The 19,914-nt window shown below is 32.4% G+C and overlaps 3 protein-coding genes and 1 long non-coding RNA gene across 7 annotated transcripts in view; 2 read left to right on the forward strand and 2 right to left on the reverse strand.

The window, feature by feature from the left end:
• grp (serine/threonine-protein kinase grp) overlaps positions 1-7,220 on the reverse strand; it is a 39,844-nt gene extending 32,624 nt beyond the window's left edge. For 2 of the 3 annotated variants that reach the window (XM_036366875.2, XM_036366874.2), the window contains exon 1: positions 7,079-7,220. The gene's annotated coding sequence lies outside the window, so the exon portion shown is untranslated. Of the gene's footprint in view, positions 1-6,282; positions 6,426-7,078 lie in introns of those variants that run through there. The other variant, XM_014233610.3, reaches the window with a different exon arrangement.
• squ (squash) lies at positions 1,892-7,185 on the reverse strand. 2 transcript variants are annotated; one of them, XM_014233615.3, is made up of 3 exons: positions 7,079-7,185; positions 4,669-4,744; positions 1,892-4,370 (listed from the first exon to the last, which is right to left on the reverse strand). In XM_014233615.3, the coding sequence occupies exon 3, from the start codon at positions 4,314-4,316 to the stop codon at positions 3,354-3,356; it is 963 nt and encodes a 320-aa protein (XP_014089090.2). In that variant the 5' UTR covers positions 4,317-4,370; positions 4,669-4,744; positions 7,079-7,185; the 3' UTR covers positions 1,892-3,353. The 2 variants fall into 2 exon arrangements, with proteins under 2 accessions (XP_014089090.2, XP_069963700.1); XM_070107599.1 differs by lacking the exon at positions 7,079-7,185 and having other exon boundaries at positions 4,669-4,926.
• LOC138856468 (uncharacterized) lies at positions 6,472-7,306 on the forward strand. Its single transcript, XR_011395686.1, has 2 exons — positions 6,472-6,602; positions 6,667-7,306. It is a non-coding gene; the product is annotated as an uncharacterized lncRNA (long non-coding RNA).
• A 3,887-nt stretch (positions 7,307-11,193) lies between these two features.
• Trpgamma (Transient receptor potential cation channel gamma) overlaps positions 11,194-19,914 on the forward strand; it is a 29,767-nt gene continuing 21,046 nt past the window's right edge. The window contains exon 1 of the mRNA XM_070107600.1: positions 11,194-11,408. The gene's annotated coding sequence lies outside the window, so the exon portion shown is untranslated. The remainder of the gene's footprint in view (positions 11,409-19,914) is intronic.

Here is a 19,914-nt window from a genome sequence, read left to right on the forward strand (position 1 = left end):
ATACTTTTGTTCTAAAAGGATATGCAACGAAGTTAGCAGAAGACTCCGTAAGAAACCTGTGATCAAAATTGAGTTTTTCTTTTCAGCAAAAAAAATAATATAATAAAAATATTATAAAAATCACAAATTTTTTGATTATTTTTATTTTTTTTGCTCAAAAATAATGATTATTGGTAATTTTCATTTTTTATTTTTTTTTTTTGCTCAAAAATATTAATTATTTATGATAAAGTTAAATTAATCAATATCGGTGAAGAAAATCGTAAAACTCAATGTATAACCATTATTACGTGATTTTTAATATAAAACTTATAATAAATACGGTCTCTGGTTATAACAGAGTATTTCTCAGAACAGATTTGACAAATCATACATAAACATACATACATATGTATATGTAATCAATACAAACTACATTACAATAAATTGTATTATTCAAACATTTATTTTTCTAATACAAAATGAACTTAAAAAATATTTGAAAATGTTATGTATTAATATATAAACTGAAATAAAATTACAGTAAAATAAATAAAGTCTAACTTAAGATATTGTAGAAGAGAAATAAAAAACAAAAATTATTTGTTTGAAAACTATATGTTTTTGAGATATTCTGAGAGCAATTTGTATCTTGACTTTTGTATAAAAACATTGACTATTAATAAGTTACAGTAATTTAAAACATAATCTTCCTGACAATAAGTAGTTTTGTGAACAGAAATGATGGCACTGTTAGGATTCAACTTGAGGTTTTCACTTTTTTGTGAACATCTTAGATAAGATCTAATAAAATTCGACCGGTATTTTTTCTCCGATTATAGTATAGAAGACTTATGGTATAGGAGGAATAAGAATTTATTTTTCAAGTACCATGGTAAATACCAAAAACTATTGCTATGGCGCGAAAAATTAGAATGGAACTATCTTCAACTGTGAATCTCTCAAAACTTAGTTCTATATACTAGAGTAGGTTAGACTCCTACTTATCCAAAATCGAGCCCGACATACTGAATCTTTGTTTTGCATGCAAGGGATTCCCGCATGACACTTACCACCTCTTTACATGCCCCTCTTAAACCGTTCCCACGACAGTTGGGCCTACGTAACCGGAACTGACCCCAGCCCTACCCCATTGAAATATTTGCAATAGCAAAGGCCTTTTTTTAGGATTTACTTCTATATAACTTGCATACACTTTTATATTTATCTTATAACACATATACACGGGTGTTGCAGAATCTGATAGCTGTCGGAATCAGAATTGAAACCGATAAGAATATGTAAATAGTAGGTGTCATGAATTCAGATATAATTGGTTTGACGTTCGAAACAGAAATTTTATCGGTTTTGGATGTCATGGAAACCAATTTTATGGGTTTTGTTATCAGAAACAAAGCAAAAGGGTATTCGTTGACAGACTTGAAGTGTAAGTTAAGAAAATAATTTGTATTATTGTTACGATTTAATTTATCGTTATTTCTATAGGGAAAAACATAAGAATAAAACACAAAATGTCATAATTAATGAGTTTATGCGACAAAATCCAGATATGTTAAGGGGATTTACAAAACGTTATTTAACACCTAAATGCGTCTTTATTCAGTCGATAAATGTTATATAAATCTATAAAGTAAACATGTATACAAGCATACAAGTAAATGCAAGCCAAAATTCCCATGCGACTCCCCTAGTGCATCAAGAGGATTACTTTGATCTTTTAAAATCTTCCCTTTAATTTTTTCGTTATTTTTTTCTTCCAATAAATTAAAAGCTAAAATAGCGGACCTCATTGTAAACTTTAGTAGACTTTATTCGGTATTTCAAATTTATCAAACACCTCCAAATTTATCCATTTGCAAGTTTTGTCATAATAGTAAACAGATGATTCGAATATTGGTTTTGCATATGTTCAAAAAGACGAAAATCCTATCAGATTCTGTGACACCATTGAAAATCAGAATTTGTCTGTAATGCTGACAACTACGCAAATCTGGCTTGGATTCCACAACACCCCTGATTAACAGGCTTTTTAACGGTACACAACCATTACCAACATTACCAGGGTTGCGAATTTCGGAATAAATATTAAAATTTTATATTTTAATCCTGATGTTGGGATTAAAAATTATATTTTCAATTTTTTATTAATTCCGATGGTGCGATTAAACATTAAATTTTCATTTTTTAATCCCGATTTTTGGGATTAAAAATTGAAAATATTATATTTTGATTTGAATGAACGCGAAAACGTTAAGTGTAAAATAAATTCATTTTTTTAATTCTTAATTATATGCTTGAGATAAAATTTTTTTTTTTTAATAAAAATAAATTTTTAATCCCGTTAGTTTTAAATCCGGTATGTGAGATTAAACAAATTTTTTTTTTTAATTTCGAATTCGGTAAAAAAATTCAATTTTAATGTTAATTAAATTATTTTTAGTGCATTATTTACAACCCTAACTATTACTAACGAAATGTTCCATATATTATTCCGCAATACTGAATATATAATATATCTTCAAATATTTGCTTTACTTTTACAATTGCATATATTATAGGTGTATGTTGCAAACGATGATATGCGTAAGAAGTTTTGCAATACATAAGTAGTACTAAATACCGTAAGATATGTCTCAAAATAGTGTTATGCCCCAATTATGTATGGATACCGGTGTATAGTTGCTGATATATTAGCCAAACCAACTATTATCGTATTTAGGATTATCTTCAGATATTGATCTCAGAGTAGATGAAAAATTTATTTATCGAGTTTATGGTACTACTTATTGAATACATTTTTTGCATCAAACACAAACAAATTGCGTATTATTAGCAAATTGAAAATATTTTAAAAATTTACAATTTTCGACAAAGAAGCAGTTTTTTTTCATCAACATCTCATAAAAATCTTTTATACATCAGTAAATCCTTTTGGAAACTAATGATTTGGAACATAATTGTTTATTATAAAAGAATCCATGCAATTAGAATGCAAACTCTGCAATTAACTGTATATATGTAGTTTCTTTCTTACTCAAAAAGTTAAATATTTAAGTTTTTTTTTGTTTGTGTACTTCACTTTTCTAGAAGTTATTTCTTTATATAATGAAGGAACCGGGATTGTCCTTTCAGTGATCTAACCCTGATTGAATCCGTTAGCAGTAGTAAGTTTCTTACAAATGACTTATATGACATTTGGCAGTAACGATTTTATAATATTACAGACATTCACACCAAGATATTTCTTTAACTAATTTTTACTATACAAATTTCAAGTACTACTAATTTTTGCTTTTAATTTTTCACAACTTGTAAAACTATAGCCACATTGGGACTTGTCTTTTCAGCGGTGTTTAACTCGTTTGACGTTTCTTGTGGTACAATTCTTTTGGTGAACATAATAAAGGTGTATTCTTCTGAATTTTCTTCTCTTTACTACTCGGTTTATCAGTTGGAGAACGCCAATTAGATACATTATTTTGGCTTTCTTTATGAGTTTCATTTCTATTTGCATATGTTGTTTTTGTACTCCTCCATGATTGACTCTTAATAAGTGTGTCATTGCTGCGCCAATTTTGTGTATTTTTTTTTAATTGATCCCCTCTCCAATTTTGCGGTCTGTATCCATTATCACTGCCTCGTGCAGTCTCAAAACTCTCTTCATCATCAACAATATCTATCGCACTCTCAAATCCACTATTAGGAGTATCAGAAGATCGATCATACTCTAATGATGTGGCAATGCTACTGCTCTTCAGTGACGCGCAGGAATCATTAAGGTTAGTCGTAGCATCTTCAATTACAGGACTATTGTTTCCAGAAGATGACGATGATCGGGAAACACGCGGTTTCAATTCAAAAAATTTTCCATCAAAAAATACTGGCAATTTTTTGCGACCGTTTCTATTTATTTTAATCTCCTCGCTTATGGGATGTGTGGCAATGGTGCGTTCTTCGTCTAATGGTTGTTCTAAACTAGGTCCGAGACCAACATGTCTCATCAAAGCGATCGTTTCTCGTTCTACATTGTCATTGTCATTCCAATCATTGATAGTCGGTTGTTCCCCCAATGGTTTAGTACCAGCAATACGCTGCACTCTTGCAATAAGATTCAATTTATGATTTTGAGAGTTTGTCAAAGTCTTTTCACGTTTGTTTTTCACAGATTTCTGTTGCGCTACAAAATCTAAATGTTCTTTGGGACGTGGATAAAAAATTTGTTGTGATGGTTCACACAGTTGACCAAAAATAAAATTATGATCCGGTTGGGAATCAACAATTTCCTCCTCAAAATCAGTTGATGGTACCCAAGACATGTTTAATGGAGTTTATTATACAATTTTGGCACCAACTTTAAAAGCATACAATTTCTGCAAATTAAAATTTGTTAATAAATACACATATACTTTAAATAAAATCTTGTAAATCCAATGAAATTAGAGAATGTGGTAAAACATGAAACGCAAGCAAAATTGTAGCGTGCCACTTCATGTGTAAAAATATTTCCACATAGCTCAGTTAGTGCAATAACCTCTTCATTGATAATTATTCATAATTATTATCATAAATATTCTTATCAAGAAGTTACGTTTACTTTTCTATTATTTCCGAAAGTGCACTTTTTAATTTCACTGCATATACGAATTAAACTTTTGTACATTCACTTACGGCTTCTTTATTTTGCTATATTGTGTCCAAGTATTTTATCGAAAATGTTGAAATCACCAACATTAAATTATGCGGGCTTGATGCAAAAACAAAAGATAAGTAATTTAAAAACGCCAAAAATTACATATGAAATTTGCAATTAAATAATATCGATATGAAAAACACAATAAATTAAATCAAAATGTCTGCTATTCATTGCACGTTTTCGTTTGCTCATTCGTTGTTTCACAATAAAAGATTTGCGTGCGCTTCAAAGCAACACTGCTGAAGCACAGCAACACTGTACCACATTTCAAATGGATCAGTAGGAAATTGACTTAATAACAATTAAAGAAACAAACAATTAAACAAAAACAAAAAAAAAACAGTTTATGGTTTTTATATTCTAATATTGTTTATTAAAATACTTGACACTTTAGTTATTTACTAATGCAAAATATAATAGCTATTTAGTATATTGTTCACATACATTTTTAGAAATTCCATTTTTAAACACTTCGAATTACCTACTTCCAAATAGGTTTTCACAACTTTATTTAATATGAATTAATAAATATATGTATTTAAAATGTTAATTTTTAAGATACAATTTTTATAAAACCTTTAACATTATAATTTCACAATTTTGCGCTGATTTTACACCGACTGTCTAGACTATTCAAATCCATTACCACCTACACGTTTTCAGGCCTGTTGTTTCTCGAGCAACTAAAAACGACAAATCAATTGACAATTCTTTCGCAAGCTGATTAAAAATTACGAAAGTGCGTGAAAGAGCACAGAAAAAGGTAAAATGCAAATAAGGTTGATCAACTCGTTCTTGAAAATGTTAAAAAATTTACATTGCTATGTATATATATTGAAAAAACTTGCCACATTGATGGGATTTTACATTGAATATCAGTAACCACCAAAACGAAAGATACATCAATGAAATTGTACAAATAGAATTACTAAAAAGCGCTCATATGTAGCTACAAAATATATGTATATATGTAAAACCAATAAAGAGGCTCTGGCAAAAGCAATTTACAAAAAAAAAAAACGTATTAAAATAAGATACATTGAAGAAAAAATGAGTACAATGAGCCTTAACGTTTTCATACAAAATGTAAATGCCATTGACACTGAAACGACGACCAGCAGCCCAACGGCTCAGCACTATTACCGGAGGCATATTCAAGGCAACTTCAAGCCGATTTAATTTGTGGGAACATGCATACATTTGTATATGTGAAAGCGCACACACTCACACGAACACGCTAAAGCAATTGCTATTTAATTAAAGATACATTCATCAGATACAATTTCGAATGTGTAATGGAAATGAGAACTTTTGATGTTTATTGATGTCTAGAATGCGGAATGAGAGTATTTGGCCGGTGTATAAAATTATCAGAATCACTACAGAATTCTATGAATGTTTTAACGCATATCAGATACAAATCTACACATACTTAAATATATTAAAACAGTACTTTCCAAGATTACTTAATCTTGATATTTAAAATTGCATACACTTTATATTAACTGGAGCATTTTTTGGATATCAAAAATATTTACGTGCACCACATTTACTTTAATTGAATAATTCAACATTCAAAGCGCGCGTACCTGGTTTTCTGTTTTTTTAAAGTTTACTTGACTCCATCACTTCACTTACTAATCAAGGCTTAAAAACACGTTTCTTGAACTTGCTTAGTATTCTCAGAGGCAAATTTAATTGCCAACCACAAATTCGAAAATGAAGGTGATAGTTTCCACCAACGCTGTCGCGCAATGATTCAATTCTTTATACATATATGCCTGTGTGTACATTTCTTTTAACAACTGCGTACGTATTCACAAACTTACAACATTGTAAAGAACCATTAAAATATGGTAAAAAGCAAAATTGAGAAAGATCCCGATTAGCCAGTCGAGAAGACCAACAGGTAAGAGCGGGTTAATAACTCAATAGCCAGATTACTTAGGCAATAGACATTTTTCTACCTACAGATTCCTCAAGAGAAGCATCAACACTGGAACCTCATTCAACAAAAGATGTTCAGTAATCTACCCACTCGCTCGCTCGTTGGTGCTAATGGTTTAGTTCATATGCATGTTACAATCGTTCCGTTTCACTCGCACATTAGTCAATCAATGCAATTGCGCCAAAAAGGAAAAAGTTAATATCCAACCGGAGACGTCAACTGAGATGGTGGAAAAGCCATCGCACTCAGCAATTGTTCAATGAAATACTTTCTTTTAGTGAAATATTGAGTTATAATTTTCAATTCAAATCACATAACATCATTTTGAAGTACCCAGTATAGACATTTCTTAGCATGAATATATTAAGGATAAAACGCATTGTTAGATAATTGTCGGCGAGTTTTGGGCAAAAAAAAAGTGATAGGTAAGTACTCACTTTTTCGATTCGTGTTTTCCAGTTTTCCCTTCACCGGTTGATGATCTCACACACTTTCTACTCACTTCGCAGTCTTTCTGCTCGCTGAAAACACTTCGTGTTTGACCACTTTTGTTCATAAAGAAATACTAAATTTACTTCAGACAGGTTTTTTTAAATTAGCCTCTATTTAAAAAGTCACAATTTTGACAACACAGCAAACTATCGCTTGTGGAAGCAGCAAGAAAACTGAGGGAGAAATTTTTCGCACGAGTTTTGTTCAGTGTGTGAAATACACATTTTGTGATGCTGCCGCAAAAAAGTAGTAGACGGTTGTAAAATAGTACTAAAGCTGCCTGTCAACAAGTGCTCAGTACTGACAGCAGCTGTAAGAATATGACACAGCTGATAAATGGCACTAGGAACACATAGTATAAGTATGATTTAAAACGCCAAAAATGGCATTGGTATATAAGCGCTGTAAAATACTGTATAAAACCCAATAATCAAATCTTGTATAATTGGTAATAAATAATAAGCTTTCAATTAAAGGCATATTATATATCCAATGCTCGCATTTTCAAATTAATGCGTACCTTACTATATTCATAAGATTCTGAGAAGAATTTAATGACTCATATACGCGGCCATATAATTTTTTTTTATCGTGTTGCTATGTAGTTGCCAAAACCAGTTTTCCAACTTTGCCACAATAAAAAACAAGAAAAACCCAGTTGGTACAGGTAAAAAAGTACTATGTTGACGTGACACATAAACACTGGCACTTTCCATATCCAAAAACCGGCTGGCATGTCCGTTGAATTCGAAATGTACATGAGAAAAAGAGAGCATTTCGTACTCGTTGCTACCAATTGGCTCTTTCACTTTTGACAATGGAATAAGTGGTTGCCATCCTATTGGGATGAATTATAAATTTTTGTATTCAAGAAACACAAAGGAATGAATCGAAATATTAATAATAAAAGGATATGCAAAAAGCTTCAGTTATTAGAAGGCAATTAATTGAAGTAAATATATATAATTAAATGAAAGTAACCTCATTAATATGAGTATAAAATTTGTAATTAAATATCAAAGATTGAAAAAGTGCAAATTTTAAAATTACCTGCAGAAGTATAAACAACATGTGAAGACTATAAAAAATGTGCCAAGATGTTCGAATTATAAATTAGACTAAGCTTTCCGAAAAGATTGTGTCAATTAAAAAACAGTTTCCTTTCATCAGAAACAAGTAAAAACGTTAACTTTGCTTCCACTGAAGCTATTATATACTTCGCAAATACAAAAGTTTCCATACAAGAACTTGCTTTTGTTCAGTTAGTTTGTATGACAGCTATATGCTATAGTGGTCTGATCAATAAAATTTATTCGGATATTGTAGCGTTAATTTATGCCAAATTTCGTGAAGATGTTATGTCAATTTCCATAAAAAGATTTAATTTTATTCGGTCAGTTCGTATGACAGCTATATGCTATAGTCTGATGTCGGTGGTTCCGACAAATAATTCATTCATTAACATTTTCTGCTTCTATGCGCAAAAATCGTTTATTCTCTAATTACAAATCAAGCAACATACATTTAGGAGCACATTCGTTACTCAGACGAACTTGTTTTTTACAGTTTACTAAATGTGCTTTATATATACCCATATTTATTTTACATAATGGGTCATATAAAATCTAACAAGAAGGATATAAAACAACACATTATCAAAATTTAACTCACACCTTTTGCAAACACTGTCTGCAGGAGTGGTGGGCAGTAGTGCATTGAACTTCCGCTACCCAGAGTATACACTCCGTACAAATATGGATATACATACATTTCTCTCTAAATGGCGAATTCATTGAGATATAATAGCATATCTGCCGCTGTGAAAAATCAAAAGAGTACCGAACCCCAAATCACGACATGCCGAATCGTGTAAGAGGGGTTTACAACAACATAAATAAGTGTAGCCATTCAGAAAATAGCACATGTAAGCCTGTGTACACATACACACATGAAGGCTGCTGAGCGTGCTTGTACATTTGAAGGAAATGCAATAGAAATTATTACCACTGCGCAGTGGAATAAAAATTCGGTCAACTTGCATGTGCGCTCGAGCCGATTGCTCGAAACGATGGAGGCCAAAACAAACTGGTAGACTAGGCCAACATGGACATATAACGAGTAGGATAAATTCAGTTGCAGTTGCATCGGACTGGAGGGCAGTTCAAACACTCGGAATAAACAAGGAACTTAAAATTATTTTGGAAATTCTAAATTTTGTTGGTAGGAAAGTGTGTAAGGATATATGTACATATGTGCTTATATATGATTTATTTTCCAAGCTGATTATGCTTGCTGAGTAAAGTGATGAAGCTAGTGTAAACAAATGGTTAGTGTTATGGAAGTGCATTGCTTTACTTTTTGACATTTGTAATAATTCAAAGTATGAAATGAGAGCAGTTATGTGCAACGGCAAAAAAATACCATTTTTGAATTTTTTGTATTTACTGAAATTAATGTTGCATAAATTCTAATAATATATTAAAGTAAAAACAAATTTAGAATATTGAACGGCATAGTGCTTGTTAATATAATATATCCTGAAGCTTCGTACATTTCTGAGCATAAAAGAACACAACGAAAGCACAATTCTTTAAAAGGAGTATTGCAAATATATATGTACGTACTATATATACGATTATGTTGCAGTTGTTGACCGCATTCGGCTGAATAGCAACACAAAAATATATGTATTGCGTGCATTTTAACGTGCTCAACATAGCACATGAAAGATATAGAGTTTGTTTAATTGGCACACATTCCCATTTGCAAGGGTACGCGATAATAGGTCAAATACCGCGCGTTCGCGTCCACTCTTGCTTATTGGCTTTCATTGGCGCAGTAGCAAACAAGTTGACCGCAAAGTTAGCAGCGCTTGAAATTGAAGATTATTTTAATAGTATTATGTGACGCGTGAGTGTTGTGGGCGCATTCGAAATTTCGGTAGTAGTAGCCAACTGTGTCGCAGTGTTTCCGGTCGCGGAAGCTATTAAGCGAGTTCGTACTTAGGCATTCATTTGTAAAAGTGAAGCGTATATACATATAAATGTGTATATAACCGTATGTACATAATCATGTAATGTACAAGCGTTCATATTTGCGTGCTGTGAATTTGTGACATTGTAATTTGTAATTTGTGTTTTGGGGAGCGGCATTGTTAACATAATCCAATAAATAAAATTAGAAAGCAATGTGACAAAAAAATGCCGAAAATTGAAATACGAAAGTTAGCGTATAAAATTACGCGTGCGTATGTATGTATTATATTTTCAAAAGAAAACACAGGTCAAGTGGCAATACATAATTATGTATGTATTTATGTACTTTTTAAGTAAGCCAGCTTTGATGTTACGTATTTTATAGCCCTAAGAGTATTTACAGCTATGTTACAAACATATGTATGTATTTTTGGCAATAATATATAAACGTCCGTTTACTCGCTAATATTAGTATTCAATATAAAGAAAATTATATAAAAACATTCGAGAGGATCCAAGATCGGTTTTGGATAAAAGAAGAAATTATTTTCGCGCATTTGTTAATATACCTAATATTTTTAGAACTATATACTAAATACATATATGCCAAAAAATTAAAAACAAAAGTATTTACTATATATATAACTTAATTGTGTTAAACCGAATATCTTACTTGGAATAAAATTTTCAAACATTTTAATAAATATTAATGTGCATATTTATGTAACGTAACACAAACAAATGCTTAGAAGCACCCACATGTACAATTTAGATTTTCATGAATTTGTCTGCTTATATGTACATATGCTCGTACATACATACATTTATATGCATTTAAGTGTTTATCTTTACACCATCGCATATTCAACTGTTTATACAATACTTATATACCTAATTAAATTACATGTGCATATGTAATTTCGCTAATTGTAGTATTTTCCAAAAATTCGATAAGCTCCCACACGCGCGTTACTCATACGCCCCGTACGACTGTAAAATTTTCGCTTCCGCTGAATTGCAAACGTAAATAGTTATTAAGAATACACAATAAATTAGTGAGTGTTTTCAAAAAAACAAAAAAAAAATAGTGAAAAGTTTATAAAAATTAAAAACAAAAAGTAAAAGTGAAAACTAAAAAGAATAAATAAATATATCTGCTTAGAGCTAAGCGTCTATGCAGTAATTTGTTGTAGTTCTACGATTTATTTGAATTGTTATTAGCACATTGCCAACTGCCGTGGAGGTCCTCAGACAGCAATCACGCTCAATAGCTGAACTTAAGAGAAAATCACAGCTCAAGGTAAATATTTTTGCGAAATTATTTATAATAATTAATACCTAAAAGATTTATTATATATTATATACGATTATATAGCATTTCGCTATGGTAATCTAAGTTGTTCAGGTAGACTTTAAGCGAATATGTCTATAAATTTGTTTCTTAATTATGCTATTTGAAATAACGAACAATTTCTGCTTTTGTCGTACTAGCGGTGGAATTTATTATTAGCGTAACAGTGCAACTTATTATTATATAATAATATAAGGAAATATTAGAAAATAATAAATGTTAAAGTACTTAAATTCACAGTTTCAAAAATTTGGTGAGAGACCGAGGTATCTGCCAACTAGTATCTACGAATGTTTAAAAATCTGCTAAACCATTAAGCGAGGTAGCTAATTTTTTTATAGCCCTGAATATAGTATACTTAGTTTGCCACGAAGTTAAAAAGGAATAATTACTACACAAATGATTAGCGCGATGAGCTGAGTCAATTTAGGCATTTCCGTCTGTATATACACAAACTAGTCCTTCAGTTTTGGAGATATTGATCTGAAATTTTGCACTTTTTTGTTTCCCCCAAGAAGCTTCTCAGTTGTTGGAAGGAACCATCGTTAACGATCCACCAATACATATTGCTGCCATACAAACTGAACAATCAAAATCAAGTTCTTGTACGGAAAACTTTTTTAATTTGACCAGATTTCTTCACGATATTTGACATGGAATATTGTGCAAGACAATGCTACAACACAATTTTTCTGATCGGTCCATTATTGCATATATCTGCCATACAAACTGAATCAAAGTAATATATTATAGCATCGGTGCAGCCCAAGTTTGCTTATTGTTTTCTATACTAATGCTCATAGCCTTGCTATATTATGAGCGAAGAGTCCGCTTTTTTACACGAAAAATATTTCAAGCCGTCTTCAAACGTCTTATGGATTTCATGAAAAACTTTTTCATATCAGAAAGCATAATTGAGATATATTGTATCTCTCAACGTATGTTGAGTATTTTAGAAACATTTTGTGCTTGAAATACAAGCATATGAATTCTTACATAAATAAAAATGGAATAAATTTGAACCAGCTGTCTCGATTTCTTTATTTTTCGTACGAATTTGCATGCGCTAAAATATATTAATTTTACTTGGCATTTGTTTCATGGAATTTCATTAGCCTATTTGCATTTATCTCGCTGTGATGTGGGTGTGTACGGGTAAACGTCAAATTTTATAAACGTTAAAATGGATGTGAAATGCACTCTCAATTACATTTCTTAAAAATTAAATTTCTTTGGCTATTTGCTTTAGCTTTTCTACGTGCAAAACCGTGAAATGTTAACCTACTTTTTGGAAGTGTTTTTTTACGTTTTCTTTGGTTTTTGCTAAAACAGCAGCACGCAGACATGCCTACACACATACGGCGTACACACACATTTGCAAGTGAAATGTGCGCTTTAGAATTAGTAGATTTCTTGTAAGTTTTGTTATAGCGCCTACCCGCCGTACATATACATGGATACACAAACACACATAGTTTGTTGTCCAAAGGCTCGCCAGGCAACACCAACACCAGCGCAGGCTTCATTCTTATTTCGTAGCAATAAAAATACAAACAAGCATTTCACAGACACACCAACACACAGTCCCTACCGTTAACTTGTTTCCATGTTTACGAGTTTGTACATATGTATGTAGCTCTATACATACACACATATACAGAAACAAATTGCATTGAATGGAAGTGCAGTGCCCTCAGTACAATCGCAAGGACATCGACTGCCAAAGTGCATTTATATACTTCTGTATACACACACATACGCACGCAAATTAAGTGTTGCCAGCATTGCCGGCCCCATTCACATCAACCGTTACGCATACACATCAGCGTTGCCTCACCCACTCAGTTTCGCGCAATCACTCAACCAGCATTTGCCATTTGCTTTATGCCTTTGCGCTTTTGACTGTCATTTCAGCAATTGTTACGTTTTATACCCAGGCGTAGCTTGTTGCACATAGAATAATTTAATTTTGTGTTTCTACTGATCGTACGTAGGTGCCAAAAATAGATAACATATTGTAAGTATAAGTAAACTAATTGACTTAACCATGTCTATCCATCTATGTGTTTTGAGTTGAGTAAGAATCGATGCATATTGATGAAGCTTAGTACTTGCCAGATAGAGCATTCGATGAACTAATTCCTTTCCAAATCGTTTAAGAGAAGACAACATAGACCAGTAGTACTCAAGAGTGGTCCGCCACAAAAAAAAAAATCTCTATCCTCGTTTCATGACATTTTATATCATGACATTTATTATCAAGTTACCATCTGATCAAATTTGACTCGGACTGACCCATTAAAGGGAGTCATCCCGTTTTACGGTTTTTTTTTAAAAGGTTTTTAGAGCTTTTAAATTTTTAAAATATATTTTTTAAGCCTTTAGCTGTAGTTCTGAATTTTTTAAGTAAAAATATTTATAATTTTTTGCGACTACTTTTTCACTACTGTAATTTTTCAACTACATTCAATTTCGGAAAATTAAAGTACTGGTAAACATTCTATGAATGCTCTAGATCGGATTTAAGCAAAAAGAAAATCGATTTTTTGAAATCGTCACACATGCGGACCCCCTTAAATCGAGCGAACCGAATCGATTAAAAAATATTTTAAATTTTTTACTACAACCTTTTGGGTGGCATATTTTATCAGGAGTATTTAAGTGGTACAAAACATTCAGTGAGAGTCATGAAGTCATCGAAAACTTGCCTCCTGCAACTATCCACATTTGTTAATGACGATATAATCGAAAAAGTTAAAGAAATTGTTGGCTTCAGAGAGATTGCATAGTTATGTCATAATGTTTTGGATATAAAGAATGTCAATGCCATGTTCGTACCAAAAGAAATGAATCTTTTTCAAAAACGACGTTGAGTAGAAGTCACAAAAGCGATGCTTGACAATATAGTTAAAAACCCTAAATTCATCAAAGGTATAGTTACTGGTGATGACACGTGGGTTTATGAATATGACGTCGAAACTGTTCAATAATCTGGCGAATGGCGGTCCAAAAGGGAGCCGAAACCGAAAAACCCAAAATTCGTTGTAGGCACAGAAGGCCATATCAGCCGAGATTTATAATAAGTGTGTAGAAAAGTGCATTAAACCTTGGCATGCTTATATTGGCTGAAAAGGAGCCTATTTTGAAAGCGATAAAATATATTTATATCAAAGTACGAGAAAATGTTTTCTTGTCAATAGATTGAAAAAATTATGTATATTCGTCAGATTTTGCCCCCAGCGACTATTTTCTTTTTGTCAGACACAAAAAGTGGTTTTTTGAAAAAATATTTGCCTCAAATCAGTAGGTCAACGTGGAAACAAACACCAATTTTGAAGATCTCGAAGCTTCACAATATCTAGATCGAGACTATATCAAAGCATATAAACATATTTTCATATAAAAAAAACGTTCTCTTAATGTTGACTTAACACTTGTCAACCCATCTATTATTACGTAGCTTAATTTTACTCAATGATTGTCGGTACTTAGAAGTTTTAAGTCTTTACTGCACGTTTGATTGTTTTTTATGTGAAGCCTAATTCATGTTGAACAACACTTGGAGTTATGAAATTATCCTCCGATTCTCCCATTCTTATTAGAAAATATTTTTTTTTAATAGTTTTAGGCATCTTCACTTCAAAGGCATCATTCATTCAGTATTCGACCTGTGCGTCTAACTAATTAATCTACAATTTCTTTGAAAATTGAATGAATAACATTTTTCTTTCTCAACCTTAATGGATACATCATTCTTCCCCACTAATTTGGCAACACGTTTCATCAGCATAATTTATAGGCAGTCATTATGAGCCACCGCTAATTTTTAAGTGATACGAGGGAAATTTTTTATATCATTAAGAATATTTTTATCATTTTGGCAATAAATTGAATTTTTCCATGGAGATCCCCTATATAATTAGCACATACAATATACATACTTAATGTTGCTGTCTTAAAAGTTTAAGTAACTCCAGACGAACGTGGCCAGTAATTGCTCGGTTCCGGGAGCACTGAGCGCCGCCTTACTTTCCTTTTTCTGTGTTTTTGCATTGTGTGCTGTATAAAATAGTAACTTATGTCAATGTGGTTGTCTTTACATTGTAATAAAATAGTTTATTTGTATTTGTAATGTAGTTTTTGATTTATTTGTAAGTGAAAGTTCAAAAAATCAAAGGAATATACGCCAACGAAGGACAATTACCATTTACTTGCCATTTTTTATAAAATATATTATATTAATATTATTATTATATAGACTTGCTTTGGTCCCGTCGATATTATTTTTATACAAATAGAGTATTTATAACGCAGCAAGATTTTGTTTAAGTGTTTAAGTGTCATGATGAGCTAGTGCACACCTCATGGTAAAAAATATGTCGTGCACAAAGAACATACATAGAAAGCTTCGTTAAAAGCCCTAGATAAGGTGTTGAATTATATTTTTGTTTTGAAGGCGGAGTCGACCAAATTTCGGTTGTTATCTTTAGTGAATCGATCTCGTTCTAGGCTATCAAACTTCATATTGAATAGTGCAGAGATCGACTTTCAAACACGCGCCTTCGTGGAAAATAATGAAAAATATTTTGAGGGCACATCTGCTATCTTTCTGTGCTAGTAGAACGATTTTCGAACACACTTGTGACTTTTTCGTTCGCATCGTCGGTAACAGACAGGCTGTAAAGTTCTTATCTTTTGGAGAAAACCATATTTTAATGGCAAATTTCCATTTTATTATTTACCATAGTTGCCATCGAGAATACACCGTGGGTAGATACATTAAATTTTTGTAATACGATTTACTTTGTTTCAAATATATTTCAGTCTCGACGATTACTTCTTCATTGTCGTTACCTTTCTTTCCAGGGAGTATTCTGTTAAGGTCTGAGGACAGGAAGAAGTTCTTGTGAGCTAGATTTGAACAGTATATTTGATACAGAAGACCAATATATGTTATTACCAGTTCTACCTTCTTATTTATCTAAGATATTCCGCAATTTCGTTTATCGTTTTAGTTGTCAAGTTGTTTTAAAAATACCAAAACTTGCGTCACTCAAAATGCTATATCCCACGAACCGATTATCCGACTACTATAAATTTTATACATATATATACATATATGTTTTGAAATTTGGTGCTAACTACAAAATATAATAATTCATTTCAAGTTGGAACACTACCTTTATTTTTAGACTGCAGGGTATACTGATTGCATGGTCCACTATGAGTATTCGTTATCACGTTTTTGATTCTTGTTGTGGTTGGATCTGGAACTAAGACAGCAAATATTGGAAAAACTGCGGTGTGCCACCCGTATTTTAGACCACTTATTAGACTTTTGTTTGATCAGGATTATACTGCTGATAACTCGTTTAAAAAGCCTACGAAATCAGTTATTATTTTTTGTTTAGAAAAACTTCGGTTTTTCACCTTTTAGTTAATATTTCCACTTTTGAGTTAATATTTACACCTTTGTAGACTTGAACTTTGACCTTAGAACAAATTGAATACATTTTTCTGTTATAATTAATTATGTACTACAATCCACACTACAACAACAACAAAAAAAAGAAAAGTAGTCAACTCATTCATCTTTTGACTTTGAGTATTACACTTTTGTAACACTTTATCTCAGGCCATTGTGTCCTTGCAGCTTCCTTCTGTTGGACGCATCCTCAACTCAGTTCAACTAGCATTGACCCTCGCAGACACTTACGCGCTCACAGTGAGAGTCTTTGACCAATTTTGTGTGCAGCACAAAAAGTGAATGAAACATTGCACTTTGACTGACATCAACTATGTGTATGTATGTGTATATGTGTGTGTGTATACCTTATACTGGTAGCGGAATGACAAGCTATATTTTTGTTTGCATATTTATTTTTTCGACTGGCTAAGTTTTTTACTAAATGCAAGTGCACCCCAAGGACAGACAGTAAAGGATGCTGTGCCTAGGTGCATTTGCTTACATAACTATATACATACATACATATAAGTATATACACTCTGTTGGAGCATAAGCCAAGGTAATCGAGGTCGCTCAGTCAGTCGGCTATTCAGTCGAGTAGTGCGAAATTGTTGCGATTCATGAAGTGTGAATATGCCTTGGCCAGTGTCGGAGTGCACTCATCGGCGGAGCTGCCTTAGGCTATGTCGCTTCGCTATTTGACAGCGAAGACCTGCCGACACCTGACACATGTCAACATGCATGCGCTGCATCAATAACATACAATGTACATACATACATAAATATGGTATATGTATTTGTGAAATCATGTCTGGCAAGGACAGCTTGTTTATGTTGCATATTTTAGATTAACCGCAAAACTAACAACAACTACAAACACAAAATGTTGATGAAATTGCTTTTGAAAACAAGAAAAACCGTTAAGTTCGTCCGAACCGAAGCTATAATAACCTTCACAGGTGCATTTCTTATAACATAAAATGGTACAAAGATATTTTTATTTTGATTTTGATCGTTCAGTTTGTATGGCAGCTATATAGTATAGTGGTCCGATCTGAACAATATCTTCGGATATTGTAGCATTATCTTCAGCAATAATTCATGATGGATGGGTCAGTTTGTATAGAAACTAGGTATATGCCATAGTTTTCTGATCGTAACATTCTTTTCGGCGACTCTAACATTACCTTGGCCAATAATCTAACACAAATTTCGTGAAGATATCTTGTCACAAAAAAAGATTTCAATACAACTTCTTGGAGAGTAGAGGAGGTGTGCTAAATTTCAGATCGATATCTCAAAAACTGACGGATTAGTTCGCGTATAGCAGACAGAACTAAGCTCGTCACGTCGATCATTTATATATACATACATATATATACTTTATAGAGTCTTCAACGTTTCTGGGTGTTACAAACTTCGTGGCAAACTTAATATACCCTGTTCAGGGTATAACAACAAAAAATCCACAACAGAGACTTTGCGCCGAGCGCTCCTTCACTCTGTCAGCCACTTTTTGATGTTGCATGGCGAAACCGCCAGCTGATTGATGGCAGCGGATGTTAACGCGGATGCTGGCTGCTGTTGACCTTTGACCAAGGTGAATTATGCCTCAACAACAAAGCGTGTGCGCTGTGGCACCTGTGGCTCAGTCAATGCCTGGCCTACTTTTTCTTATCCATGAACCACGATACACACGCATTCACTAACTAAACATGTACACTAACACGCAATGTCGTTGAGATTCGCTGTTGCCGTGACGCGGCGTAATTGAATTATGCGTTTTAGACATTGTGCGATGTGAACTCTACATATTGATACGAAATGCTGTTACATGAAGGTCATTTGTGTTTAAAATGCAATATTACTTGGGTCTACCGACATAAATGTGTTAGGCAGCGTAGAAGTAGAGGAACTCGCCTTTCAAACATATTGATACATTATCGATATTTGACACATTTTTCGCGATCACACACTTAATAATCATAATCTAACCTTGTTTTGACGTAAAATTAATAATTTCCTTGAAATTTGTTCAATAAACACAAATACGCAAAGTCGCGTCAGGATATCCTTTGCGTTTGAGCTCGGCCAACTATATTGAAAAGTGTTTTTTAGAACAAAATTATATTAATATAATATAAAATTATATTAATATAATATAAAATTAAATATAAATTTATATAAAAATATTATTGATATAAAGGCATTTCAGAGTTGATGAGGAAAATTTCTCCGAAACGACAAGATCGGTTGACTTAAAATTTTCATACGATTAATATAAGATAATCATGACATTAGATATATTTGTCAAGCAATGATCGAAGGAAAACGATTTTTAATCGATTTTATAAACCAATCTGAAGTTTAAATATTTTCATAAAAAAAACTGCTATTTTTGAATAGTCCTTCGCTCATTACCTGTATTGATTTAAAGTAATCTTTTTTTTTATACCCTGAACAGGGTATATTAAGTTTGCCACGAAGTTTGTAACACCCCGAAGAAAACGTCGGAGTCCCTATAAAATATATAGATAAATGATAAGCATGATTAGCTAATTTAGCCATGTCCGTCCGTCTGTCTGTATATATACGAACTAACCCCTCAGTTTTTAGGCTATCGGTCTGAAATTATACACCTGTCCTTTGCTCACTAAGAAGCTGCTCATTTGTCGGAACTGCCTATATCAGAGCACTATAGCAGATAGCTGCCATACAAACTGAACGATAGGAATCAAGTGCTTGTGTGGAAAACTTTAACATTTTACATCAAGTTTTTGTATGAAACCTTTGTATTTGTAAAGGGTATTATATTTTCGGTGCAACCTAAGTTAACGTTTTATCTTATTTGTCTTTGTTTTTGAATTCAAGATAATTTTAAGCAGGAAAATATTCTTCAGGGAAATACATCGAGTTCTATGAAACAATATTGCATGACCAAACTGTAACTGTTACAGTCAAACCGTCTTCCAGTCCTCCAAACTTTCC

Source organism: Bactrocera oleae, chromosome 3 (genome assembly GCF_042242935.1).
Source record: "Bactrocera oleae isolate idBacOlea1 chromosome 3, idBacOlea1, whole genome shotgun sequence".
NCBI classification, from domain to species: Eukaryota; Metazoa; Arthropoda; class Insecta; order Diptera; family Tephritidae; genus Bactrocera; species Bactrocera oleae.

Coding starts and splice junctions, on each gene's coding strand:
- squ (XM_014233615.3), bottom strand. CDS start 4,316: ATGTCTTGGGTACCATCAACTGATTTTGAGGAGGAAATTGTTGATTCC.